At 35.1% G+C, this 24653-nt stretch overlaps 1 protein-coding gene across 2 annotated transcripts in view; it reads left to right on the top strand.

The window, feature by feature from the left end:
• The window catches only part of UBR1 (ubiquitin protein ligase E3 component n-recognin 1), a 49239-nt gene extending 26409 nt beyond the window's left edge, over nucleotides 1-22830 (top strand). For both annotated transcript variants that reach the window (XM_033514896.1, XM_033514895.1), the window contains exons 29-46: nucleotides 95-300; nucleotides 2613-2706; nucleotides 5072-5224; nucleotides 5644-5741; nucleotides 6310-6403; nucleotides 7845-7993; nucleotides 10267-10322; nucleotides 10630-10726; nucleotides 11916-11983; nucleotides 12825-12975; nucleotides 13828-13915; nucleotides 14557-14690; nucleotides 15896-16004; nucleotides 18083-18139; nucleotides 18613-18690; nucleotides 19326-19496; nucleotides 19690-19791; nucleotides 20226-22830. In XM_033514896.1, coding sequence (XP_033370787.1) covers nucleotides 95-300; nucleotides 2613-2706; nucleotides 5072-5224; nucleotides 5644-5741; nucleotides 6310-6403; nucleotides 7845-7993; nucleotides 10267-10322; nucleotides 10630-10726; nucleotides 11916-11983; nucleotides 12825-12975; nucleotides 13828-13915; nucleotides 14557-14690; nucleotides 15896-16004; nucleotides 18083-18139; nucleotides 18613-18690; nucleotides 19326-19496; nucleotides 19690-19791; nucleotides 20226-20367 — 2047 coding nt within the window. In that variant the 3' untranslated portion in view covers nucleotides 20368-22830. The remainder of the gene's footprint in view (nucleotides 1-94; nucleotides 301-2612; nucleotides 2707-5071; nucleotides 5225-5643; nucleotides 5742-6309; nucleotides 6404-7844; nucleotides 7994-10266; nucleotides 10323-10629; nucleotides 10727-11915; nucleotides 11984-12824; nucleotides 12976-13827; nucleotides 13916-14556; nucleotides 14691-15895; nucleotides 16005-18082; nucleotides 18140-18612; nucleotides 18691-19325; nucleotides 19497-19689; nucleotides 19792-20225) is intronic.
• The last annotated feature ends 1823 nt before the right edge of the window (nucleotides 22831-24653 follow it).

Genomic DNA, 24653 nt, shown 5'->3' with positions numbered 1-24653 from the left:
ACTTGTAGTGTATGACCTTGTTAAATGTGTGGAAGAATTTTTTTGAGAAAATCCAACTGGTTATTTTATATCTGTGTCACTTTTGATCTTACAGCATCTCTTCAGCAATTGATTACTCTAGAATTGCTTTGGGTCCCAAACGAGGTCCATCTGTCACTGAGAAAGAAGTTTTGACCTGTATTCTTTGTCAGGAGGAGCAGGAAGTAAAGTTGGAAAGTGCTGCCATGGTATTATCTGCCTGTGTGCAGAAGTCAACTGCCTTAACTCAGAATAGGAGCAGAATTCTTGAACTCTCAGGAGGTATGTGATTTTTCTTCTCTTAGACTACAAGCAGTTCTGTACCTGGAGCTCAAAGTCTTTGAACCAGTTAAATTATTTTGTTTGGTCAGGGTGATAAATGGCTTATTGTGCTTGAGAAAAAAGGGTGCAAACTTCTGAATTGCTTTAAAATCCATGCTTTTAAACTTAAATGAGAAGTATATCAAGATTTAGATTTATTGTTGAGGGAAATCAGAAAATGCTTTGATCTCACAAGACTTAATAAAACATGTAGATTTGATGGGAGTAGTTACTTTGGAGAAAACCCAAGACTGTTCACATTTCCAGTTTATTCAAGTACACCTGCAAATTTTCCCAATATGGAGGAAATAAATGAACATTATCAGAGGCCAGTATGCCAATCTGAAAAGGGTTAGGGGCTTTGTTTTGGTTTGTGGTTTCTCCCCCTTATATGTCCAGGAAGTAAGAAAAACAATAATAGAAAAAATGAAAAAAATGAAAAAAAAACTAAGCAAGGATCATATGATATCATCTGACGAGTGAACAAAAGGTTGAATACAAGAAAGTTACACAATCACAAGAATTACATTTGTGTAATAACATGTTGGTAACAGGGAGCACAAACCCCAGCAGAATTTCTTTTGTAAGTAGCAGTTGATGAAACATGATGGAAATTTTGGTCTGTTACCTAAGGGAAAGAAGAAAATAAGTACAAGGATAGGGGAGAACCTAAGTACTCACTGACATTTTTGTTCTCTTTTTGAAGAAGGAAGTTAGTAAAATTTCAAGGTGGGTACAGTCACAACTTGTAGTTTAAATCCCTTCTTATTTACAGATGTGGGGGTGGTTTTTTGTGTTTTGTGGTCAGCTCAGAGCAAAATGGATGCTATATCCTATTTTTTTATTGACACTACTATGTAGAAAGTAGCTTTAAATTATGTTTGTGCAATTCATTATTCCTGCTTTAGTTTAGAAGTAAATTCTTGATTGTTACCAGAGGAAAGATCATAAAATTTTCATGTTTCTCCAGGGTATTACTCTATTTGTTCTTTTGCTTACAAACGTTTTCAAAGTTGCTTCGCTAATAAGATGTTTTATGTTTACTCCTCTGGATCATTAACAAGTACTGAATTGTCCTAGGCCTAGGACAAACTCCTACAGAATTTTGCTTGATGCATTTTTCTTTTTATCAGCAGACTACTGGTAATGACATTTTGAGCCAGTTGTTTAGAGTTTTTATCTAGGTAATATACTAATTGCATTTCTTTTTCCCGTGGTATCCTGAAGTACAGATGAAGTCCTATGCTCTTGTAGTCAGATGCACTTGTAAATTTTCTGTAGTGGTTGGGCTATTGAAATAATTGGAAAAAAAAAAAAAGGGAATGTAGTTCCTTTTTCTAAAGCTGTTTCTGGGCATTGTTTATAGTACTCATACCTTACTGCATGGTCCTCTGCTGCTCCTCAGTTACAAGGAGGCCTGTAAGAACTTTTTACTTTCAATATCTAAATAAATGTAAAAATGCTTGTTCCCACAGCAGAAGGTGCAGATAGTGGCAATTCAGTGTTACACCAAGGTTTACTTTCTTATTTCAGTCTCCATTTGACTTATGGCAGCTTCAGCTGCTGCCAAACAGATTTTTTTTCAGTGCAATTTAGGTTTCTTTTTTTTTCATTCATTTTGTCAGATTCAAGTGCATTTGTTCAAAATCATGAACAGTCCTCCAGATGAGGCATGAAGGAGTGCTGTTGTTCAGTATAGTTTAGATATCTTCAAAGCAAAAGTGGGATCCCACTTTGAGAGCACGTACAACACAAAGACATCAGTACATTCTCATAATGTTTCTGTTGTTTAGAACTGTGCAAAATTAGTAAAAGACAGACTTGATATTTGTTTTACAGCAGTGCTTTCTGTGTCAGTGGTTTGAAAATATATGGGATTAGTTGGAGAAATTATTCATCCTACTTGTCCTTAGTAGTTTTCTTTTTATTTAAAAATAAAGTAAGAAAGACAGTAAAAGTGTCAGCGACAGTGAATCCAAACACAGATCTGTTCCAGTACAGAAGCACCCCTTTTTCTTTTTAATCAGTTTGAATTCTGGCATCTTTTTCTTTATATGAAAACTCTTCAGTAGTTTAAATGGGTACTCTTAGTCATTGCTCTGCTGCATGATTGGTCTGGAAAAATTAACCAAGTGGAGCTTCAATGTGGTACTGCAAAAGGAAAATAAGATCTGAAGGCTCATATTCTGTATATGCTGTTGTTAATTTCTGTTCATACTGCTGGGAAGTTATGTTACTGTTCATTCAATAATTTTTCTGCTATGTGTTTCTAGATACACTAGATCCTCTCTTCATGCACCCTGACTTACCTTGTGGGACCCACACAGGGAGCTGTGGTCATGTAATGCATGCAGCCTGCTGGCAGAAGTAAGGATGTGTCTTTGCTGTCTTTTAGAAGTTTTTAATTAATCTGTTTTCCAAATCATCTTAATACACTGAAAACAAAGTACAGTAAGTGAATATTTAATTAAGGGATCAAAACTATTTGTACTAATTTAAAAATGAAATATGGAACAAGAGATGTTTTGACTTGATGAAGATGATCATCATCAAAAATTTTAGGGCCTTCTATGACCCAGAGAAGAATCTCTAAGGATTTACTAATTTATGCAAATATAAACAATGGAGTAAAACTGGTCAAGAATAAGAAACCATATTGAGTAGGTTTACATTTAGCAACAATACTCTGAAAGTCCTTCCCCAGGTCAATTCCTAAAGGGTGAAACTGATCTATTTCAATGAGTGTTTAGAGGAGATTCTAGCATCAGAATAGAATATGAGGAATATGAGTGGTTAAATCTGTTGGAGTCTGGAATACAGAGTTTGTGCCCTTGTTTCTGATACTTAGTTGTAAGATCTATTTTAGAGAAAAATTGCAAAATCTACCAATATTTGTTTGTGACCCCTCCCATATCAGTGAAGACACTCCTAATGAAAAGTAAGGGTGAATAATTGATGCAATTGCTATAGACTTTATTGGATTTCTGTTGTTTGGGGGACCCAAGAATTAGACCAAGTGTTTTGGATTTGAATGCAACCTGAACATTAAATGCCCAAGCTTGCAGGATACAGTCATCCTACATTTCACTCCACATAGGTCTGGCAAGTCTAAACTGTATAAGCAGTGTGAAGTAATAATAGAAATAATCCCACTGAAGTATTATCAACTGATAGAGTTGGGTCATGCAATTACAAACTACTCTTTGTATGACATGTGTTATAAATAATCTCCTGAGGTTTGTTGTTTGTCCTTGATTTTACTTTAAAAAAATCATACTAAACTTCTAGTGCTTAGCTTTCACTTTTCTAAATGTGTGTATAATGCTGTTTTTTACAATGAAACATCAGTACAGAACAGATAGGTGCACACACTTGAACAGAAGTATGTTCCTTGAGTATAATGCATCTGCTTTTGGCAAATCCATCTATATCTCCGTAGATCTAAGTAGTGCAACATTGGAGCTCAGTTTCCTTGCTCTTTTTAAGAAAAGATGACTTGCTGTATGGGTTACTGAGTTTAAAATGGACAACAGGTTCTTCACATATGGTATGGCACAGAAGGTTTAAGTATAGTTTTCTATTTACTACATAAAGACATTCTAGAACTTACTAATACTCCTCCAAACAATACCTGCCATATCTTTTTATGTGCAGCCCAAAAGTGCTCCAAATACTCTAAAACAGAACGAGTTGAAAGGAATGGAATATCCTTGTAGATGACATGTATGAGGAAGAGGAGCTGCTTGCAAAAACATACTTGTGTGAATTTGGGGAAAATAAATTTATGGGTTTTTGTTTATAACAAAATACTTCCCTAAATATTCTATATTCATTAGAACTTCTGCAGATGCTCCTGCACAAACACTTTCTTTTCTCATGTAAATGGGATTTTATTTTATTTAAGATGTATGGTTTAAAGCAGAAATAAAAAACTAGTTATTACCTTTACCTTGGTGTGGAAGTTAATTTCATCTCTCTCTCTCTCTAAGATCCTACATACTCGGTCTGAGCATTAGGAGTGAATTTGTATCCAGAGAAGAAAATTTAAATGTTTGATCTTTTTGTTCCCATAAATACCAATGAGACAATAATGAAATTTGAAGGCTTACTGCATCCACTGAGGGGCCAAAAACTATAATGAAACCTGTGAAAAGATCATAGTTTTGTATTTCCTTTTCAATTTAAAATAGTTGAAGTGTGATGTTCTAATATATATTATTCTCTCTTCCTGTTAAGACTACAGTTCCACTGTCTAGTCATCAGGCTCAGTAATTACAATGGACAGCTGATTAATCATTCATGAAATGTTGCCAGCAGTGTTTTCTGAAATTAAATGACCATATGTTCAATGCCTGTTTACTATAGTTAGTTGCACCTGAGAGTTATTAGATACAGTGTTTCATTATGTTGAAGATAAGAGGGAGGAGTAGAAAAATGGAAGGACTGCTTGTCTGCAAAATCATAATCAAATTTATAAGGATATTATAAGCAAGGAAAACCTGCCATCATTTTCCAATCAGTGATATACCATGTATTTTTGCATGAATTCATCTGTGTGCTCAAAAGTTTTATTATTTTAACATCCAAGCATGTAGAAGAGTTATAAATCAAAGGAGAAGACTTGTTTGTTGGCTTGGATAAATGTTTGCTGTATAATTATGCTTTGAACCTTTGTGTTCATGTTGCATTTGAGCCATTCCACTTTCTAGTAATTTTCTTTTTAATGTTGTAGGTACTTTGAAGCCATGCAGCTGAACTTCCGACAACGTCTGCATGTTGAACAGATATTTGACTTGGAGAATGGAGAGTATCTTTGTCCACTTTGCAAATCTCTGTGCAATACTGTGATTCCTATCGTTCCATTGCAGGCTCAAAAAATAAACAGGTGAAGCACCAGATTGGATAACCTTTAAAGAAAAAAAGGAAATACTACTTTTGGACTGGTCAGCTTTTCAAATTTTTGGAGGGAAAACTTGGTTTGAGCTTTCCTATCTGTATAAAATACTGCGTATCTCCTTATTGATTGTTTAGCCAAATATACTTCTTTTGTCAGTAAATATTTTATTTTTTATAAAACATTTTTGGGTTGCCTATTCTTTGGATCTGAAATCAAATGAGAAAGTACCTAGACCTAGTATTTAGCCTTGCACTCTATTTTGTACTGTTTGCTCAACATTTCTGAAGCCAGTAAAACTGAGCAAATAGTGTGTTAATATGTTTGGATCTGATTATGTCCTCTGCTTTTTTAGTTAAGGTGGTTCTTTGAGTGTTAAAGTAAAACATGCTTTCTGTTTTTCTTTTCAGTGAGGATGCAGAGGCAGTAGCTCAAATCCTGTCCCTAGCTAGGTGGCTGGAGATTGTCACAGTCAGAATATCAGGCTACAGTGTGAAAAATGCTAAAGGTTTGTTATCTTAATTTTTAAGCTATTCTGTGGGAAATACATCAGTGCATGCTTTAACTAGTACCAGCAGAAAACTTCAAATAAATAATACATTTTGCTCTCAATCAAGACAGTATCAAATAAAGCCAGGGATAAAAGTTACTGCCTTTTCTGAATTGATGTCTTGATTTCAGTGCCCTCACCAATTTTCTGGCTTTTGTTAAATTATTTCCATCTTTCCTGTAGAAAAAAAAATTACGTGCACTTGGAGACGATGCTGACAGACTAATGCTCATGGTTAATTAAACTTTTGTATGGACTGTGAGGTAGTAAAAAAGAAAACAACTAAATTATAAAGGACAAAAGGAAAGTATTTAGAAAACAGAAGGCACAGAGAATCTACTGTGTTGGGGAATAGAGTCAAGTGTTACTTAAGGAATCATGGAATATAGGCTGGCTGGTAAGGTGTGTTTGCAATTGTTTTCAAATCAGTTTGAAATAAAAAGACAACTCTCTTTTCTTAAACTGCTGTAAAAACTGTAACAGCTTCTTTGCTTCTTAATGTGGATCTATTTTTTTTTCCTGGAAGGAGACAAACAAAATCTTCCACCTTTCACCAACAAGGGAACGGGGAACTCGGCTTTGGAATTCCATTCCATCCTTAGTTTTGGAGTTCAGTCCTCGTAAGTGTTACTGGAAGTATTTTCTGCATTATATTAGTTTTCCCTTCTGTATCCCTGGTATGCTTCAGAATTTGTATTGAAGGAAAGACGTGGTTTGTTTGGTCTGACTTGGGGCTTACTTATTCTTTTCCATAAACATTCACTGAGTATTGAATCTGTGAGGAACTGAGTGCACCTTTTAGTCAAATCCAGTCTGGTACTTACTATGTTCTTGGTATGAAGCTGGGAGTCTCCAATCTTCTAATCCACAATTCCAGTGATTTGAGTTACTTGCTGTGCCTCTAGGCAGTAAGTTGTTTATTATCCATTTGCTTTGATTTTCTTGCTACATGTCTGTTTTGGACATAGATTGCAGATGGTTTTAGACACAATGATGGATCACTTAGAGAAATAGAGCTGTTGTCTGTTTCTATTCTATTCTAAATTCAATTCAATAGCAACATTGAGTTTAATTTGAGACAGCAATTAGTGATCATGTTCCACATTACTAATTGTAACATTAAGCATGTTCAGTCCCAGTGGGCAAAAGCATTTGCCCACTAAAACAGAATGAATGGGTAGATACTTTTCAAGTGAGCTCAGCTGTCCCTTATTTCTTTATAGATCATGCTGTAAGTACTCTGTCACTTCAGACTGACAACACAAGTATGCAAAGTACCCACATGTCTTTTATTGGTAAAAAAATAAAAAAATGTTCTCTTGTCAGAAACACAACATGAATCAATTTTTTTTTCAATAATCAAATTTTTTCTTGATAACTTATCTTTATGGGAAACATACTGTAGTTTAAACTTAAACAGTGTTGTTTAGGTATAAGCCTGGCTAAACTCCAGATTTTGTGGTACAACTGTTTTGTCCATGAAGATATAGGGAATTAATACAAATGTCATATATTACTGTTAAAAAGTTCTGTGTACGACTTGAAAAAAACCTCACAGGGCACTAAAACTGCTAAACACTTGTTTACATGAAACTACATTTATATAAACCAATATAATGTAATTTGAAAAGAGCTTAAATGCTAAAAAATGTGTTCAAGAACACACTTGAAATGTCTTCCATTTTTAGCACCTTATTATTTTTGCTTCAGGACTTAAAATTAGTTTCTTTCAATGTTTGTTTTCATTGTATTTTACTTTGATATATTTGCATTTCTCTAACATGAATTATAAGGTAATACACAGAAATAATATCTTCTAGCCTGGTGGCTCTTAATCTCTCAATTTGTAAAGCCTTTTTTGTCAAGGTACTTGTTTACTGCTGAAAACTAGAGATTTTTTTTCATCTGTCCAGACAAAGAGTCTTTGCTATCAATATTTCATCCATAAATAACTGTCTTGGTTTGGACTTAGACTTTGTTAGACTTTGGTGATTGATTAACCAGAAAGTAATTAACACTATTAATAATTGAGACTGAAATTTTCTTGTCTTGGTTTTGCAGAGCCAAGTACTCAAGCAGTATCAAGGAGATGCTTATTCTCTTTGCCACCACCATTTACAGAGTTGGGCTCAAAGTTGCTCCGAATGAAGCTGATTCCCGGATTCCTATGATGACCTGGAGCACATGTGCTTTTACCATCCAGTGTATAGGTAAAGCATAATTTCAATTTATTCCTTCTTATGAATTGAAAATGTTCCAGTTGCTTGATTGTTTAATTTTATACAATATGATTGTACAAATAAGTTTGACATAAGTACAAGCCATATGTAAAGTATAGCAAAGTAAATGATATGTAACTGCATATAAAATAACAGAATTATTATCTATAAACCAATATAAATAATAGGATGTTTTTCTTAGATAGTAGCTCATGAAATACGCTATGGAATTCCAGCACTGAGTTTCATTTGAGACAGCAGTTAGTGGTCATGTTCCACATTACTTATTGTAACATTAAGCATGTTCAATTAATATCTTCAGGCTGCCAAAGTTCATTGACCTGCAGGCATCTCCTATGCTAAATATCCAATAGCTGTGAAATAGCACTCCCCGTCTCATTATTTGTTTTGGTCTGTATTCTAAAAGAGTTTTCATGGGATTTATAGAAGAAATTCTCTTATATTCTGAAATTGCCAAATAGGTACCTGGTAGGAAAAGAAACAAACAAGAAACCTACAAAAAAAACTATCAAACATTCTCTGCCATGAATCTCTGAAGGCAAAACAAATACCAGAAAAATAATTTCAGTTTTTGCAATAATATACCTATTTATCTCATGTCATTTCTGTACTACAAACACAAGTTTGTGTAATAAACATGAAGATGTGGATAAATCTGTAGAGGCTTCCAGGCAGGGAAAAAGGCAAGATCTAGGTCTAAAATGCATGATGAAGGGATTAAGAATGCAATTGTAGACTTCCATACATGTGATTTGCCAACTATGCCAAGTATTTCTTGATGAACCTGTTGAAGCAGAAGTTTAGTCTGCCTTAAATCTCTAGTGGAATATCAGAAGTTCAGAAGGTTTTGAGGTAAATTGTGAATATTCTGATAAGGCAGAAATAGTCAGAGAACTGATTGCATCTTTAGTGATGGATTCTGTATTTTCAAAAAGGTTGAGAAAATACCAGAAGCCACCCACTTTATTAACATTACTTAATACTGTGCAGGTTGGTTTTGTTTGGTATATGAAAAAAGATATTGGTGGCTATCAAGGAAGAGTTTGCCAGCAAGTGTTTAAATGCAATAATTGTTATCATAGGTGTGATGTTGAGGGCCTGTGTTAGTGAAAGAAAATTCAGGTGCTCTTGAGGAGAAGAGTATAAAGGCAGAGGGACCAGTGTGGCAGTTTGACTTATCCTAGGCCACACCACTTCCTTGGATTCATTTTTGTTTGCAAATAGAGCAGATGTCTGTGAAATTGTGCAGCCAAACTGCCTGGATAGCTTCAGTATGCTGGTCTGGAGTCTAGTTATAGTGCGTTATTAAAACCATTTAATGGGCACATAGCCAAGCTGCCTAGACAAGGAACTTCAGAGGAGCCTCTAGAGGAGGTTCAAAGCATCATTGACCCAATTGATATGAATTGGTATAATTGCCAAAAGTCAGACTCCTGAAAGAAACAAACAAACTCAAAAAAACCCCACCAAAACCCCACAACAAGATGCCTCCAAACCAAAATCTCCCAATTAAATAAAATTTAAAAATTCCAAGTGTACTGTTTCGTCTCTGAAAAGTGATTAAAATACAAAAACATTTTAATTGGTACCTTTTTACTCAATTAATTTGATTTCTTATTTTTATCAGCTTATTTTTTCTTTATTATTCCTTCAGAACCAATGCACTCAGGGAGGAAAGATGAACTGTATTCCAACTTGGGAGTTTTGTTTTCAAAGTATTTCCTTTCAACTGCAGTCAAATGCAGTAGTGCAAATTTTGCCAGGTTGCCAAGGCTTGTTGTGGCTGCCCCAGCCCTGGCAGGGGCAGGCTGGATAAGGCCTTAAACAACCTGGTCTAGTGAGGATGGACCTGCCTGTCTAAGGTTCTGTGATAAATACGAGGGTGAGATGGCTGCATAGCATCTCTGTAAATGTAACTTGATGGTTTTGAGTGTTGCATAAGGGCAACTGAAAATAAATCTGACTGCATAGAATGAATGTTTTATCATCATTCATGTGAAGCAGCATTGCTTTAAATCTTTAGTTAGCAAGATCTGAAAACTGAAAATTTTAAAAAGCTTACTACAATAATTTATCTTGGAAATGATCCATGCCATTTAAGACAGACTTTTTTTTTTTTTCCAAGAGAATTCTCTTATAACAATGAGTTGAGCTTTAAAAAGGAGTGTATATATTAAGAATAAACTAGTATTAGGTTCAGTAGAAAAAAAACAACTTAATTTTTTTCTGTGTTTAATTTTAAGAAAACCTCTTGGAAACAGAGGGCAAGCCTTTATTTGGATCTCTACAAAATAGACAGGTATGGATGAGTAAGATATACAATGTTTTTAAACAAAAAAGTTTATTTATAATATACATGCATCTATAAACCTGTTGAAACTGCTAACATCATGATCATTCTCTGCTGAGTATATCTCTCAATGTTTGGATTCATTGCACAAAGAGCACTTTGGAAGAATAGTATGTCTGCTTATATATGGATGTTCATATTAAATTCATTTATAAATGTCTTTTATGTTTATGTAGAAGTAGATATGTTTTTACAGTTCTGTATCATTATATATTTTGCCTTTTTTCCCATTGAATCATTTTCTCTTGCGCTCTAGCACAGTGGCCTTAAAGCATTAGTACAGTTTGCAGCTGCTCAGAGAACAACATCCCCACAGGTCCTGATTCAGAAACATCTGATTCGTCTTCTAGGAGGTACTGTACTCCTTTTATTTACTACCTTTTGTGTTGCAGATATTTCTATTCCAAAGTGGCACACAGGTTAACACAGCACAGAAGCAAGGGCTGGAGTACTTGATAAGTGCTCATTTCAGTTGCCTGAAATGATGTGGTGTAGACTGAACTCACCCCAGACCTACAGATAGTAAAGTCTGGAACAGATGAGTACCAACTGTTTCTGACAATGTTCAGAATTACTCAAATTCTCTTCTAAACAGGTGAATAAAGCCACAAAATAGGTATTCCTTAATTTTGAGACTCAGCATGGAGAAGAGAAGACCCTGGGAAGGCTTCATTGCAGCCTTATTTGGCTTATAAAAAGGAAGGAGAGGGACTTTTTATAGAGGTAGATAGGAGCAGGACAAAGGGGAATGGTTTTAAATTGAAAAACACTAGGTTTAGATTAACTGTTAGGCAGAATTTCTGTACTGTAGGGGTGGTGAGGCACTGAAACAGGCTGCTCAAGGAAGTTGTGGTTGCTGCATCCCTGAAAGTGTTAAAGGTCAGATTGGATGAAGCTCTGAGCAACCTGATGTAGAGTCACATTCCTGCCTTAGGCAAGGGAGTTTAATTGGATGACCTTTAACTCCCTTTCAGTGCAAACCATTCTATAATTCTGTGACTTCGAGTATTTTCAAAAGGCTGCTTGAAGCCTAGCTTAGGATATTTCAGTCTCAGGGAGAGCTAGTTTGAGGCATGTTTCTTACTGGTTGGGTTAGTATGGTAACCTTAGTGAATCCCACTCTCTGATTTGCTTTCCGTTAGATAAAGCTCTTAGGTTCTTAGGCTTTTGTATTGGATGAGGTTGTGGGGGATGTAGGGTTGAGGTGCCTAAGTACCTTTACCCTTAACACTGTGTGTGATTTATTAGAGCTGGAGACATATACGCCTCAGAATTTTGAAAATATATTAAGTAAAATTGTCAGCTAAACATAGCTAAATATAATAATCTAGCTAAACATGCTAGATATATAGCTAAACATGCACAATCAATTAAATCAGTGGTAAGCAGTTAATTTAATAGATCTTTACTTTAGAGATCTGGACATTTTTATGATGAAAATACAGAAAAGATAGAGGCTGTAAAATCAGATTCTAATACTGTAGTTCAATCCAAAGGAAGAAAATACATGCTAAATGTATAATTGATACCTTTATTTTGTAGTTCTCCTACCAAACTTTAAAGGAGAAGACACTCCATCACTCTTAGAAGTAGATATGTTCCACGTTTTGGTAAGCGGGTTTATTTTATTCTTTGTATTAATACTTTATTTTGAGCATACATTTTTGTGTACTGTACTCTGTAAATAGTATCTGTTCACTTGAATGAGTCAAATGATTATACATGAACCACAATCTGACAATTATATATGACTGCTATATATGTTTGCTTTTAGTTCTGCTAACTTTCAAGTCTTTGCTGTCTTGTTATTATTAAATTTCATTATTGCAATCTCGATCTTCTTTTTACCACTTCCATTGTTATTAAGCATAAAAAATAAACTTAGAAATGCACTCAGTTTCTTTCCCTCACTTTCCCTCTCAGTCAGTATCTAATACCTTCTGATTCCTTCACACTGACTCTCATTTCCTTCTCTATTTTTCTTAGCCTCATCTTTCTGTCCTTAATACAAATCTATATTATAGATTTTTCTGCTGTTAAAAAAACCCCAAGCAAGCAGAAAACAAAGCAGCCAACAAAACCAATCTTACGGAATAAAATCTGTTTTGCCTTGGCTGCCCTTGTATCTAATACTTGGTCTCACTTCGCTCTTTTTTCAGTGTGTTTTGTCTTGTGTCAAAGAACAGAAATTAAGCTTTTTAGGAAGTGGGCATGATATATCTCTAAACTGGTAATTACCTTGCAGCTCTGAGTTTCCTACATGCCCTAGTGCACAAATGGTTATTACTTTCCAGTAAGTTTTTGCTACACTTTGAATTAAAACTGGCAAGATGTATTTCTGTAGCTGGAGTATGTTAATCTACAAATGTATAGTGAGAGTATAATTGTTATCCTTTTATCTACTACCAAAGCTTTGACACTTAAATATTTGCCTATTCCTTTTCACTGTAGGTGGGAGCTGTGTTATCCTTTCCATCTTTATACTGGGAAGATGCTGTAGACTTGCAACCTTCATCAGTTAGTTCAGCCTATAACCACCTCTACCTCTTCCATCTGACAACACTGGCACACATAATGCAAATCATCATCTCTTCAGCAACAGGTAGATGTGTATGTGTGTTGCATTTTTCTGGTATTTTTGCACAGTTTCTTAAAAATAATGGATTGATACCATTAGCGTCTTCCAGATATAAACGTCCTCATAATAAGTGACACTTAGGCCTAGGTAGTAATAAGTGTTCTGGTGTTTTCTGGTAAAAATTAAGTAGTGCTACATCAAGTTCAGAGCATTTTATTTTGTTTTGTTTTGTGTGCGTAGGCTAAGAAAACAAAATTGTTATTGATATACCAGTAGTTGTTTCAGTCACTCATTTCAGAGGGGTGATTTTGCCTTCTTCACTCCTTGTAGGAGAATCAAAGTTCTGCCAGCATCACTGAGCTGTGCAGTGATAATCAACATGGATTTGGGAAATAAAACTTTCTTTACCCATCAACTTAGTAAATACCCAGGTCTGAAATACAGAATCCTGTGAGCTGATAGAAGAGAATTGAATTTATCTCTCTGTTTCATAACATTGTTAAAAATTACCAAATAGACTTTCTAGCTAATACTTTTTTCCTTCAGTATAATAGGAATTTAAAAAAATCTAGGTGTTTTTAAAAATTCCTGTAGCTTAAGCTCCATAGGACAACTTCAAAAGTTCAAGGGAAGAAAGCAATTCTCTACTGCAATAAGGATAAGCAATGAGGGAGTAATCCTGATTCTTCTTTACAGCATTCAGTCTTAGGAGAACATTTTAAAGACAGAAAACAGCAAATAGAAAAGAATTAAGAAAATTAAAGCAAAATTAATTCTGTAATGCAATTTAATAATTAAAATCAAAGTTTTAGTATTTCTAAGACAAGTGTGTCAGGATGGAGTGAATTTACAGTGGATTCATCTTTTTGTGTGCAGAATCCCCTGCTGCTCACTCATCTGACAACAGTGAGGAGGCACAGTCTGCACAGTCTTTCTGTAGAGAGGTTTCCCAGTACACCAGTGGGTAAGTAGCACTTCAATTGTGTTACATTTTCCTGGAAAGTCAGCAATCCACAGGGCAACAAAGAAGACAGGAAAAAAAGTACTCATTTTGTATGGGGAGTTAGCACAGTGCCTTGTGCTTTCTTGCCATGCTCCTGAACACTGAAACTAGTGTTAGTAAAAGTGGCTACTTTTGTTGACAGCAGAGTAAATCATTAACCTGTGGATGAAAAAATACCTGTATCCATTGTGGAGAGAAATATGTCCAACTGCAGTATTTTTTTTTTAAATTTACTTTGATTATTTTGGTTTAGATCTCTTGTGTTATGAATGGAATCCAGGAAGAATGAAATGGTCCTACTAGAAAGGGGGGATAAGTGTAAAGCTGAACATTATTGTTTATTTGAGTGTTAATGCCTATTTTTCTGATAGGTACAGCTGTCTAATTTGAAGATTTAATACAGGTGTGGTTCATAAACTCAGTACTCATTCCTTGGGCAAAGGGGAAGTTGGAAGTGCTGGTGGCTGTGTTTCACAGAATTTGGGGTACATGAGGTTTCCTTCTACACAGCTACCATTCTATCAATGCTAGCCAAAATGTGAGAGTGCTAGAATGATTTACACTATAAACTACTGCAGCTGTTTCTCATTTGTGTTTTACAGTTGCTTTAGTCAGGATATTCCAGGCTGGCTTGTGTGGGATTGTGTTAAAAAAGGCATCATGCCTTACCTTCGTTGTGCTGCTTTATTTTTTCATTATTTGCTGGGAGTTTCTCCACCTGAGGAGCTACTACAAGGTAAATATGAGAAAACAAATCTATGACCTTCTTTGTCTTGAAAGAATTTTTAAATATTCACAATAACTTAACAACAGTCAATACAGGAAAGTAAGACTTGGAAAATGAAGGAATTACTAATTTGTAAGGAAAGGGACAGGCATGTGAAGCTGAGCTGTTCTTGGCCTTCTTTGCATAGAACATTACTTCTGAGTATTTCTGAGTATATGCAAATATGTGAATTATCAGTGATGTATTGATAGTAAGTACTTGTTGATAAAGATTCAGCAGTTTAAGGATAATTTCAGGAATTTAGGTTACATCACCTGAGAAACTGCCTGAAATATATTTTTAAAATGCCATGTTTTTATGTAATGCTAATGTTGGCAAATGCTAAAGATACAGGGATTGAGCAAAACAAAGCCAAATAGATACAAAGCACATAAAATTTTGGCCTCTTCTGTGAAGGATCCTAATGCATTACTGGTCCTAACACCAAAAAGAAATATTTCATCATGTGTCAAAATGCAGTGAAACACAGAACCATTGACTATTTGTAAAGAATTTTTTATGAATAACTGAGACAAAATATAGCATGTATAATATGCCACAACTAAAATACAAAATTGATTTATATAAACTGTGAACAACTTTGAATTTTATTAGGATATGCAAGTCAAAATCTCTGCATGTTGGGATACACTGTTATCCTTACCAGGAGTCTGGATCTTTGATTCTGTAGGGAGGAGTCTTTCTGGTGAACCAACAATATAACTTTCTGTAGCAGAGACAATAAATGACCACCCAACAAACCATAAAATTAGCCCAATTTTATGTAATGTTAACACTGACTTGATTACAGCAAAATTTAATGTCATTGAGGACTGTCATAAGGATAGTGGAAAACTAAAATGCAAGTCCAGAGATCTACTGTGCTTCTGTTACATATTATGCAGTAATTTAAGCAAGGAATTCTGCTATTACAGTAACTTATGCATTAAAAAAATACTTAATAATATATATCAAATTTCTTTAAACAGATCCTCAGCTTATCCAAATTATTATAGCTCTGATTAAGTTGGTGGAATAATATCCAATTCTACTACGTAGGATCTATGCTGAGGCTGTAGGATATAGACTAGTCAATGGAAAAGGGATCTGGAGATTTCTAGTTTTGAGTGAATTATTCAGCAGTGCTTAAACACTTAAACTGTTTTCTTTTGCAGTTTCTGAAGAAGGGCAATTCAAGGCACTTTGTAGTTACCTCTCTCTACCTACAAATTTGTTCCTGCTCTTCCACGAATATTGGGACACAGTAAATCCACTGCTTCAAAGGTACTAACTGGGACTGGACAGGCCATGTTTTTCTGTTGTGGTGGTCCTGTGGGAATTCTAGATTAAAACTGATAATAAGTGACTGAGCTCAAATTCATAGTGAAGTTCTAAATGCTTTGCACAGGTACTCTGAGTCCCTTAAAGCACTGCAGAAACACAAAACACTCTCTATTTTATGATAATTCCAATAGTATATGATTTCAGTTTAAGGGATTAGTGCTTGCAGACCTACATGAAACCATACAGACAGAAGTTATTTTAAACCTTTGCTTGTTTGATATGCCAGCAATAGTTCATTTGCCTGTTTTTAATCTGTCTGCAGCAAAAGTGCTGATTACATGAGCTGTAAAATGAGAATGTAGAAAATCATGTAGCTGGTAGGGTGAGGCTTTGTATTTCTTCTCAGCATTTGCAAAATAGACTGGTGGATGTTAAAATTGGCTTAATAGTGAAAAGGTACAATTTGAGCATTACATACATTGCCATCTGCAGTCATAGAATCATAGAATGCTAGAGGGTTGGGAGAGTCCTTAAAAATCATCTGGATCCAGTCCCCCTGCCATGGGCAGGGACACCTTCTACTAAACCAGGCTGTTCCAACCTGCTATTCAGCCTGGCCATGAACACTTCTAGGGCTGGGGCATCCACAACTTCCCTGGGCAACCTGTTCAGTATCTTACCATCCTCAAAGGAAAGAATTTCTTCCTAATTTCTAACCTAAATTTCTCCTCTTTCAGTTTGTGAAAGTAGCAGTAAAGAAAACATTCTTTCTTTAGCAGTAAAGAAAGAATTAGTTAAATTCTGCATTCAAAGCTTCAAAATCAATAAGGCAACATATCATCCCCAATTAAGAATAATCCAGCTATATTGTGTTGGAGAATGTCTCTGTGTATTTAACATGACCATTTGATCACCTGGTGGCAGTAATGATTATTTCTGGTTCTTGGCAGAAATCTGACTCACACTGGCTTTTACTGCATTGTTGTTTGGTTGGGTTTTTTAACCTTTAGTTGTTTCAGCCTTTGTTGTCTAGATTTCTTCATTTGAACTGTTGATTTCCAGCAGTCCTTATAGCTGACCTAAACAGTTCCTTACATACAGTTTTATTATGATCAATTCAATTTGTAGTATATTTTATTATTTATAAATTACTAGATTATTTTCTACAAGTAAACTATTAAATAAGTTTGTCGTGTTCCTACATATTTGCTTAAAGACATAGAAGTTCTTCTAAGAGAACACAGAAGATGGTGCTTGTGAACACTGGGAAAGATCACTAGAAGCAGGATTAACAAATAGTTACAGTGCTGCCAGTCAGAAAAAGATGTTTCAAGTAGGAGGCTGCATATTTAACGTAATAGTAACAGTTGCCAAATCATCATGCAGGTTCCCATATGTTTTTTCACAAAATCTTATTTCAGAAGACTAAATCTGATGATTGTTGAGAAATGTGTTAAATGAAGCATACTAGATTGACCATCTGTTGCAGTTATTTCTCCCTTCTTTTTTTTGTAGAAATAACTTAAGACATTTTAAACATACCAGCTCCTCTGCTCAGTAACTGGCCAATATCTGCCATTGTTTTGATAGACACATTTGGTCATTCTAAGCAAGCACACATCATGCAATAAACCATTGTAAAATAACCATTAGGTGATGATTATTTAATAAAAACAGCAATTTTTTTCTATTAGATTGTACAATATTTATTTATGCTGTGTCTTTTAGCGCATGTATTTCAAGAGGTGCTGTGTATTGTAGCCCACTTTGAAAAACAAAATATGTCTGAAGATTGCATGCATTTTTTTAACTCTGTGTAAATCTTGTGTTTTCATGTGCATGATGATAATTTTAGGTGTTTTTTCACATAGGTTTCTCCTCCTGTATGCAAACTTAAAACATTCTACTGAAGAAAACTATAAAAAAACACCCCTGTTTTTCCTTGCAAAGTTTTAGGTAGAACTATCAATGCTTTTATTACTGATTTGTGTTTGCTTATCACTTACTAGTTTTATTTAATGAACCTAAATGTCTATTTTTATCAAATGTTGTCATCTGCAAATGTTTGTTTGGAATAGGTGGTGTGCTGATCCAGTGGTGTTAAGTTGTTTGAAAGGGAAAAGCATCACAATAAGGTAAGCTTATTGTTCTTCTGTTTTTCACTTAAAACACATGAAAGAATAAAGTGCTTGTTGTGAGCAAGTTAGAGACTTTGTGTTTTATTCCTTCTGCTCTACTACTAGAAGTATCTTTGTCTTTAAATGTCTTGTTTATTATTCCTCATACAGCGACTCTTTGAGATTGTACAACATTATTAGACAAGTAATCTGTCCTGCTCTAGGAAAGAACAAAAACTAACTGAAGTATGAAATGTCTTCATGTATGTAGGTTCTATATGGAATTTTAATTCAGTGCCTTTGCTGGAATATAGAAATGCTGAAGCTCCCATGTGGAGCATCTCACTTGGGATTCCAGGACTGAAGAATTGCTCTAGAATTGTGGACTTCTGCAGAAATGACCAAAAGCTTAGCAGGGATTCTTGGTTATTTATTCCATTGTTTACTTTGATCTTCATTATTCTCATAATAGTTCTATTCTACTTATGCAGATATCCTAGGAAAAGAAATCATTTAATAGAGCTTCCTGAAGACTACAGTTGCCTTCTGAACCAAGCCTCTCAGTTTAGGTAAGATGAGGCATATTTAGTTGTCTTCTTAGGCGTTTTGTCACTTTTAGTGAATTTTATATTATTGCATTTACTGTAACTGCTGTTGAAAGAATATAGAAATTATTTTGAAGTGAAGGCATTGTTATGGTTATACTGGCCAATACTAGCACCTGTTCATTTAAAATGTGAAACACAACAGCTTGCTAAATGAAGTAATTTGTGTTTGATAATACAGCATTTAAATTTTTTATCGCTTAGTCTGCTGTTCATTTTTCTCCTGTGCAATGTGCATTTGGTTTGGCCATAAGCCTGAAAATTATTTTTGCAGTGGACACAACAAGCCCAGATGATGGCACTGTTTTATGCCAAGAAGAGTGAATCATAGGATAATTGAGGTCAGAAGGGACTTCTGTTGATCATGTAGTTCAGCCTCCTACTCAAAGCAGATATCTTGCAGATAAATCATTTCAAGCAGTGTGATATGTGAAATGATTGTGACATAATGTGTCTTAGGTTTTTGTTTGATTATGACTTGGGGTTTTTCATTAGTTGGCTAGGTCTTTTTGGAGTATTTTTAAGGAACATTAACCTTAGTCAACATTTCTTTTAAAGTTTTAATTCCTACTGTAACACGCTGGTTACACTTCTTTTAGATGCCCACGGTCTTCTGACGATGAACAAAAACACCCAGTATTGTGTTTATTCTGTGGGGCAATGTTGTGTTCCCAGAATACTTGCTGTCAGGAACTGGTGAATGGGGAGGAGCTGGGAGCCTGTACTTCTCACGCTCTTCAGTGTGGAGCTGGAGTCTGCATGTTTCTCAAGTAAGTAGCCAGAATTCAGTGTGTTAAAGAATGAAGGGGAGTATTAGAAGGATAGAATTCACAACATTGTCAAAGCATTTGATTCTTTTTGTCTGAGATAGAAAAACAATACTTTGACATAAATTATAGCTTACCAAAAAGGGAAGTGTGTTCTTGGAGTTGTATTTTAAATGTAGCTATTCTTTTCTTTAAGAATCAGGGAATGCAAAGTTGTCCTCATTGAAGGTAAAACCAGGGGCTGCTTATATCCGGCACCCTACTTGGATGAATATGGAGAAACAGATCCAGGTCTAAAGTAAGTAAATGCTTGACTTCCTGCCTTTCCATTTTTATATCTCTTGCTTTCTTATATTCATTGGACAACACATTCTTCTGGCTAGTGTGTACAGCACTGTATGTAGTGTGTGTCTTGGCCTGAGGAGCTAATGGCAGTATCCAGTCAGGAATGGATAGTTTATAATGAGAAAATACACTTCTTTGATACTGTTAAACTTTTTATTTTCTCAAGAATGTTTGTATGCATTTAATCATAAACATGTCAGAACTGCCATTGCTGAAATGTCATCATAGAAGTGGCAGTCATTGCTTGTCACAGGTAGAGATATTTTTACATTTCCAATAGACTTGTTGGAATTTAATTAGTATTTAATTAGTCTCATGCTAATGTTAGCAACCTATACAGTTGCTGTTCTGGTATGCTAACTGGTTATTCTCTTTTCCTCTCTGAAGAAGAGGCAATCCCCTCCACTTATGTCAGGAGCGTTACCGGAAGCTCCATCTGCTGTGGCAGCAGCACTGCATCATAGAGGAGATTGCCAGGAGTCAAGAAACGAATCAGATCTTCTTCGGATTCAACTGGCAACTGCTCTGAGTCTCTTAATTTTAGTGAAAATTCTTACCTGTGGCAGTGCTTTGGAAAAGAAAGAGGGTGGCAGTAAAAAATCTACTCAAGTGGTTTCTGTAGTTCAGACAATTAATTGATGGATTCTCTAGGTTGGATGTGTCACTGATGCATTGAAACAAACTCATATAATATATTTTCCTCTTTTTTTCTTTTTTTAAAAAAAAGTAAAACCACATTCTGTAACTATTACTGAACCAGAACTATATCCATTTTTTTCAGAAGTTTAAATTGTTTCATATATTTTCATGAGGACAGTTCTCAAATGGTGTGTTTCAGAGTACACACCACATTTGTCTCTTCCATGCCTTGAGAACATATCTGAGTGGTGTTTCCAAGGAAAAGCCTCCTTTACTTTCTTCCTGGGTTCTTTTCCCAAGCTTAGTGAAGCTTTAAATAGATAACATTGGAGTGGAAGTGGTGCCAGGTCTTTAGTCACTTGCAGCAACAGGTACGATAAAGAGTAATTTTTACAGAAAAAGCTTGCATTCAGATGTACCGTGGGATTTAATGAAGAGTTTTTATTGATGAATTCTTTAAATGAGAAATGTGGGTTAGAAAGTGCATTGGAAGATCACCATCTTGCTTGTTGCATCAAAAAATTAAGTCTGTGCTTTTTGCGTTGCCAGAACTGCACTTTATCTAAGGAATCTTTCCTCCATTAATGTATATCGTAAGAGGTCTAGGGCTTCACCATTTGCCTAGGTTGTGGTTAGGTTTACTTCCTTTACAGTTTGTCTTCTGGGACCTTCCCCAAGAATCAAAAATTAAAATACTCCTGGAAGGTAGTTGCAGTGTAGCTCTGTAAGCTGTACAAGAGCCAGAGACTTCTGGTAAGGAAATGGCCTTCAAAGCTATCACTGGACTAGAATCAAGGCCCAAAAGCAGCAAGTTTTAGAATCAGAAATAAGTTTGCCCATATTTGAGGGATTTTCCACTCATCATCCCCTGTCACTATTTGGAGCATGTTTTGGAGTCTGCATAAATGAAATGGTGTGTTTTGGGAAGCATGTTCAGTGGTTTAGTGCCAGATAGAGCAGAAAAGAGAAGAAAAGGTGGCTAAGTCTCTCTCTTTCCCCTACAGTAGTTAATAGCACATTGTGATTGAACTCTCTCTCAATTATATGTGATTGTGCTTCAGTTCTAAATGTTTGTTGTTCTGTTTTCTGAATTTCAGTCGTAATATATGTGAGAGAATTTGTAATGTGATGGGTAAAAAAATCTTTCCCAGGAGATGCCATTTCCATGTGAAAGCTTGAAGTTGTCATTACCCTCAATTTCCCTGCCCCTTTGCTATCTGGATTCTTTCGTGCCATTTTAATAAGGCTTTCAAGGGGAAGCTTTCAAATTAATGTCTGAGTGTGTTTTTGTATGATTTCTTTTCTTTTCCCATAATTACATGAGAGATAGTAGAATCACAATTAATGATTTAGATTTAAATACCATTCTTCTGGGGTTTTTTAAAATGTTTTTTGAGTATGTATGTATGAGTGCACTGGACAGCACCATAACTAATCTGAAGATGGAATACCGATAATCTTAAACATTGTTCTGGTTTCAAATACCTTTAAAATACTTTTGCTGTAACCCTTTCCCAGTGATATAAAAAGTTGGCTTTGGGATATTTTCCAGGTATTCTGTTTCTTGAAATTAAGATTATTTTCCTTATTTTGATTTTGTCAGAATTTTAAACCTGAATATTAAACTCTTTGAAGACAAACATTAATTCTGTTAGTCTTCTCTAAAACATGTTTGAGACACATACTGAGTTTAGAACAGTTGCAATGAAAACTTGAATGCACTGGTGATTTTTATGTCATCAAAACACTGCTTACCAACAAAAATATTGAATTAAGGCTGGCAAATGCCTCATTGATACCAAACCTGTATTCTCTTACTATTTCCCTCTGATATTTACATATTCAGTTATCAAAAACTTTCAGTTATCTTGCACTTCACTGATACAAAATTTCCATTTTCCAATATGCAGTGAGATCACTTTATTTTGTTTTATTGTCTGAACCGTAGTATACAAGGGCAGGAGCTGGTAAGAGCAGGTGAGCTCCTTTAAAGCTCTGGAAATCTTTGTAGTTAAAAGAAGTGGGAGAGGAAAGTTGCATCTTTCTGTACATTTGCACATACTGATTTTGCAAATGGCTCCCATATTCACTGACTAGCGTGGTCATCTTTCATTTCATAAATTACTATGCAGTTTTGTTCACTGTGAGTATAATCTGTATTTAGTGACTGCAGGATGCTTATGCCACTTATTTCTGTTTCATCCAAGCTGACAGAAGTTATTTGATAATGCACATACTGGTATCTTAAATTGCAAAAATGTAAATTTGAAACTTGTATAATGTTCTTGTGCTTTTGAAATAAAATATCTTGTATATGTATATTTAAAAAGGAAATAAAGTAACTTCTCGTAGATTATTCAGTTTTTATTTGAAGGCACTTTGGCACCTCTCATTTCATTCTATAAGAGTCTCATAGTGGTGTCTGTCAGCATGGGAAAGGAGAAGAGCTGGTAAATGGTTGGTAAACTATCAGTTATCTGTGTAGGCTGTATCATGGTCATCCTGTAAAGAATACTTTTTCTTGTGTAGATACATGGAACTTGAAACTTATCCTAGTATTTTACAGATTCAGATTTCTTCAGTGTCTACCTAAATTTCTAAAAGAAATCTCAAGTACAGAATTTAATATTTACGTGCCCTGAAACTCACCTAATTGAGTGTATTTCTGGTTTTGTATCTTCTCGAGGAACTGGCTGTACTGTTCAGCAGATACTTAACCTCTAGAAAGGGAAACTTTGTGGTGTTGGTCTAATGTGCTGTGTGATACATACTTTTAAAAAAGTGGTTTATCATAGACCTAAGCAAACAGTCAAGACATCTTTTACATAGATATGGCCAGTACTTCTTGCTTTTTTTTATGTTACAGGTGTCATCATGTCCTCACTGTTTTGTTGAAGCTTTGGGCACCATTTGGGTGTTAATGATGTTCCTCTTTATGCTTCTTCTTAGTAAACAGTCTTTAAAAACTAATTCCTGAAAAGCTAAAAGGTGGAGGTAGAGTGAAGTCTGCTAGCAAAAATGTTGTGAAGAAAATTGGAACAATAATTCTATTAATTAAGGGGGAAAAAAAAAAAAAAAGAAGCCCCAGCACTAATTCTAGTGTAATAAAAATCTTAATGTACAAAGATACATAGAGGAGTATTTTTGCTATTATATGCTTTGCATTATGGTTGAAATCCACTTTATTTTCCAGACAACAGCCTTGAATAATCTCCAGTGTAAACTAGGCAGATTCATAATACAACATTTGTTACTTAGATTCTTCTAACCTATTGCTTGACGAGGTGTTCAAAGATATTTTAACAAAACTAGAAGTTGTTTCATTTCTGTGGTGCCGTCTTATCTCTTTGTTTTTATCAGTATTTTGCAGGTAGACTAAATTGGAAGGTCGATACAGGAAAAAAATGGCTGAATCTGCTAATGAAAATCTGCTTCCTTACACATGTCTCAAATCTAGTTATTTCTAATCCAAGCTACATTTCTCTGAAGTTGCATTCAGTACAGTCAAAATCATACATGAAAGTGAAGTTATATAAAGGAAATTTGCATTGATGGAGAGCAAGCTGAAATTCCAAGAGGTGATATATACGTGATTTTGTCTAATGGTGAGTAAGAGACTAGGTAGAGAGTTCAACATGAGACATTAAAATGGGATCTGACTTTTCTTATTGCTGTCTGACTATTGTTCATGAGATCAGTGTCAAAAAAAGGAGTATAGTTTGTGCTGTATAAGTACAGGTTGTCAAACAACTTACAGTCCATCAGATTTAAGAGGTTTCCAGGCTTCATGCTTGAGTGAATGAGCTGCAGCAAAATGTTGTGAAGCACCAAGTGGGGGCTGTGGATTTCATGATCTTTTGAAGTCCTTGCTATATTTGTGAAGATGTGTGGTTAGTCTTTTTCAGCAGACTGCAGAATCTTATATCTCCTCCTTAATTGTGCCTGGAGTGAAATATTGGCCTCTTTGGGTACAAGTATTGAGATACTCATCCCAAGGTACCAGAGCTCCTGCTTGAACTATATTCATTTTAACAAAATCCTAAATGTGCTGCATGCTTATATTTCTTACATTTTTTTCTCTGTGATCAACATAGAGCAAGTATTTTCAGTGGCAATCAGAAAGCTTTAAAGGAAGAGCATTGTACATGCAATTTCTAAAGAAAAGTGCCTCTCATA

This window comes from Parus major, chromosome 5 (genome assembly GCF_001522545.3).
Source record: "Parus major isolate Abel chromosome 5, Parus_major1.1, whole genome shotgun sequence".
NCBI classification, from domain to species: Eukaryota; Metazoa; Chordata; class Aves; order Passeriformes; family Paridae; genus Parus; species Parus major.
Note: the sequence above shows the minus strand (reverse complement) of the source record. Positions and strands in the feature narration are given on the sequence as shown.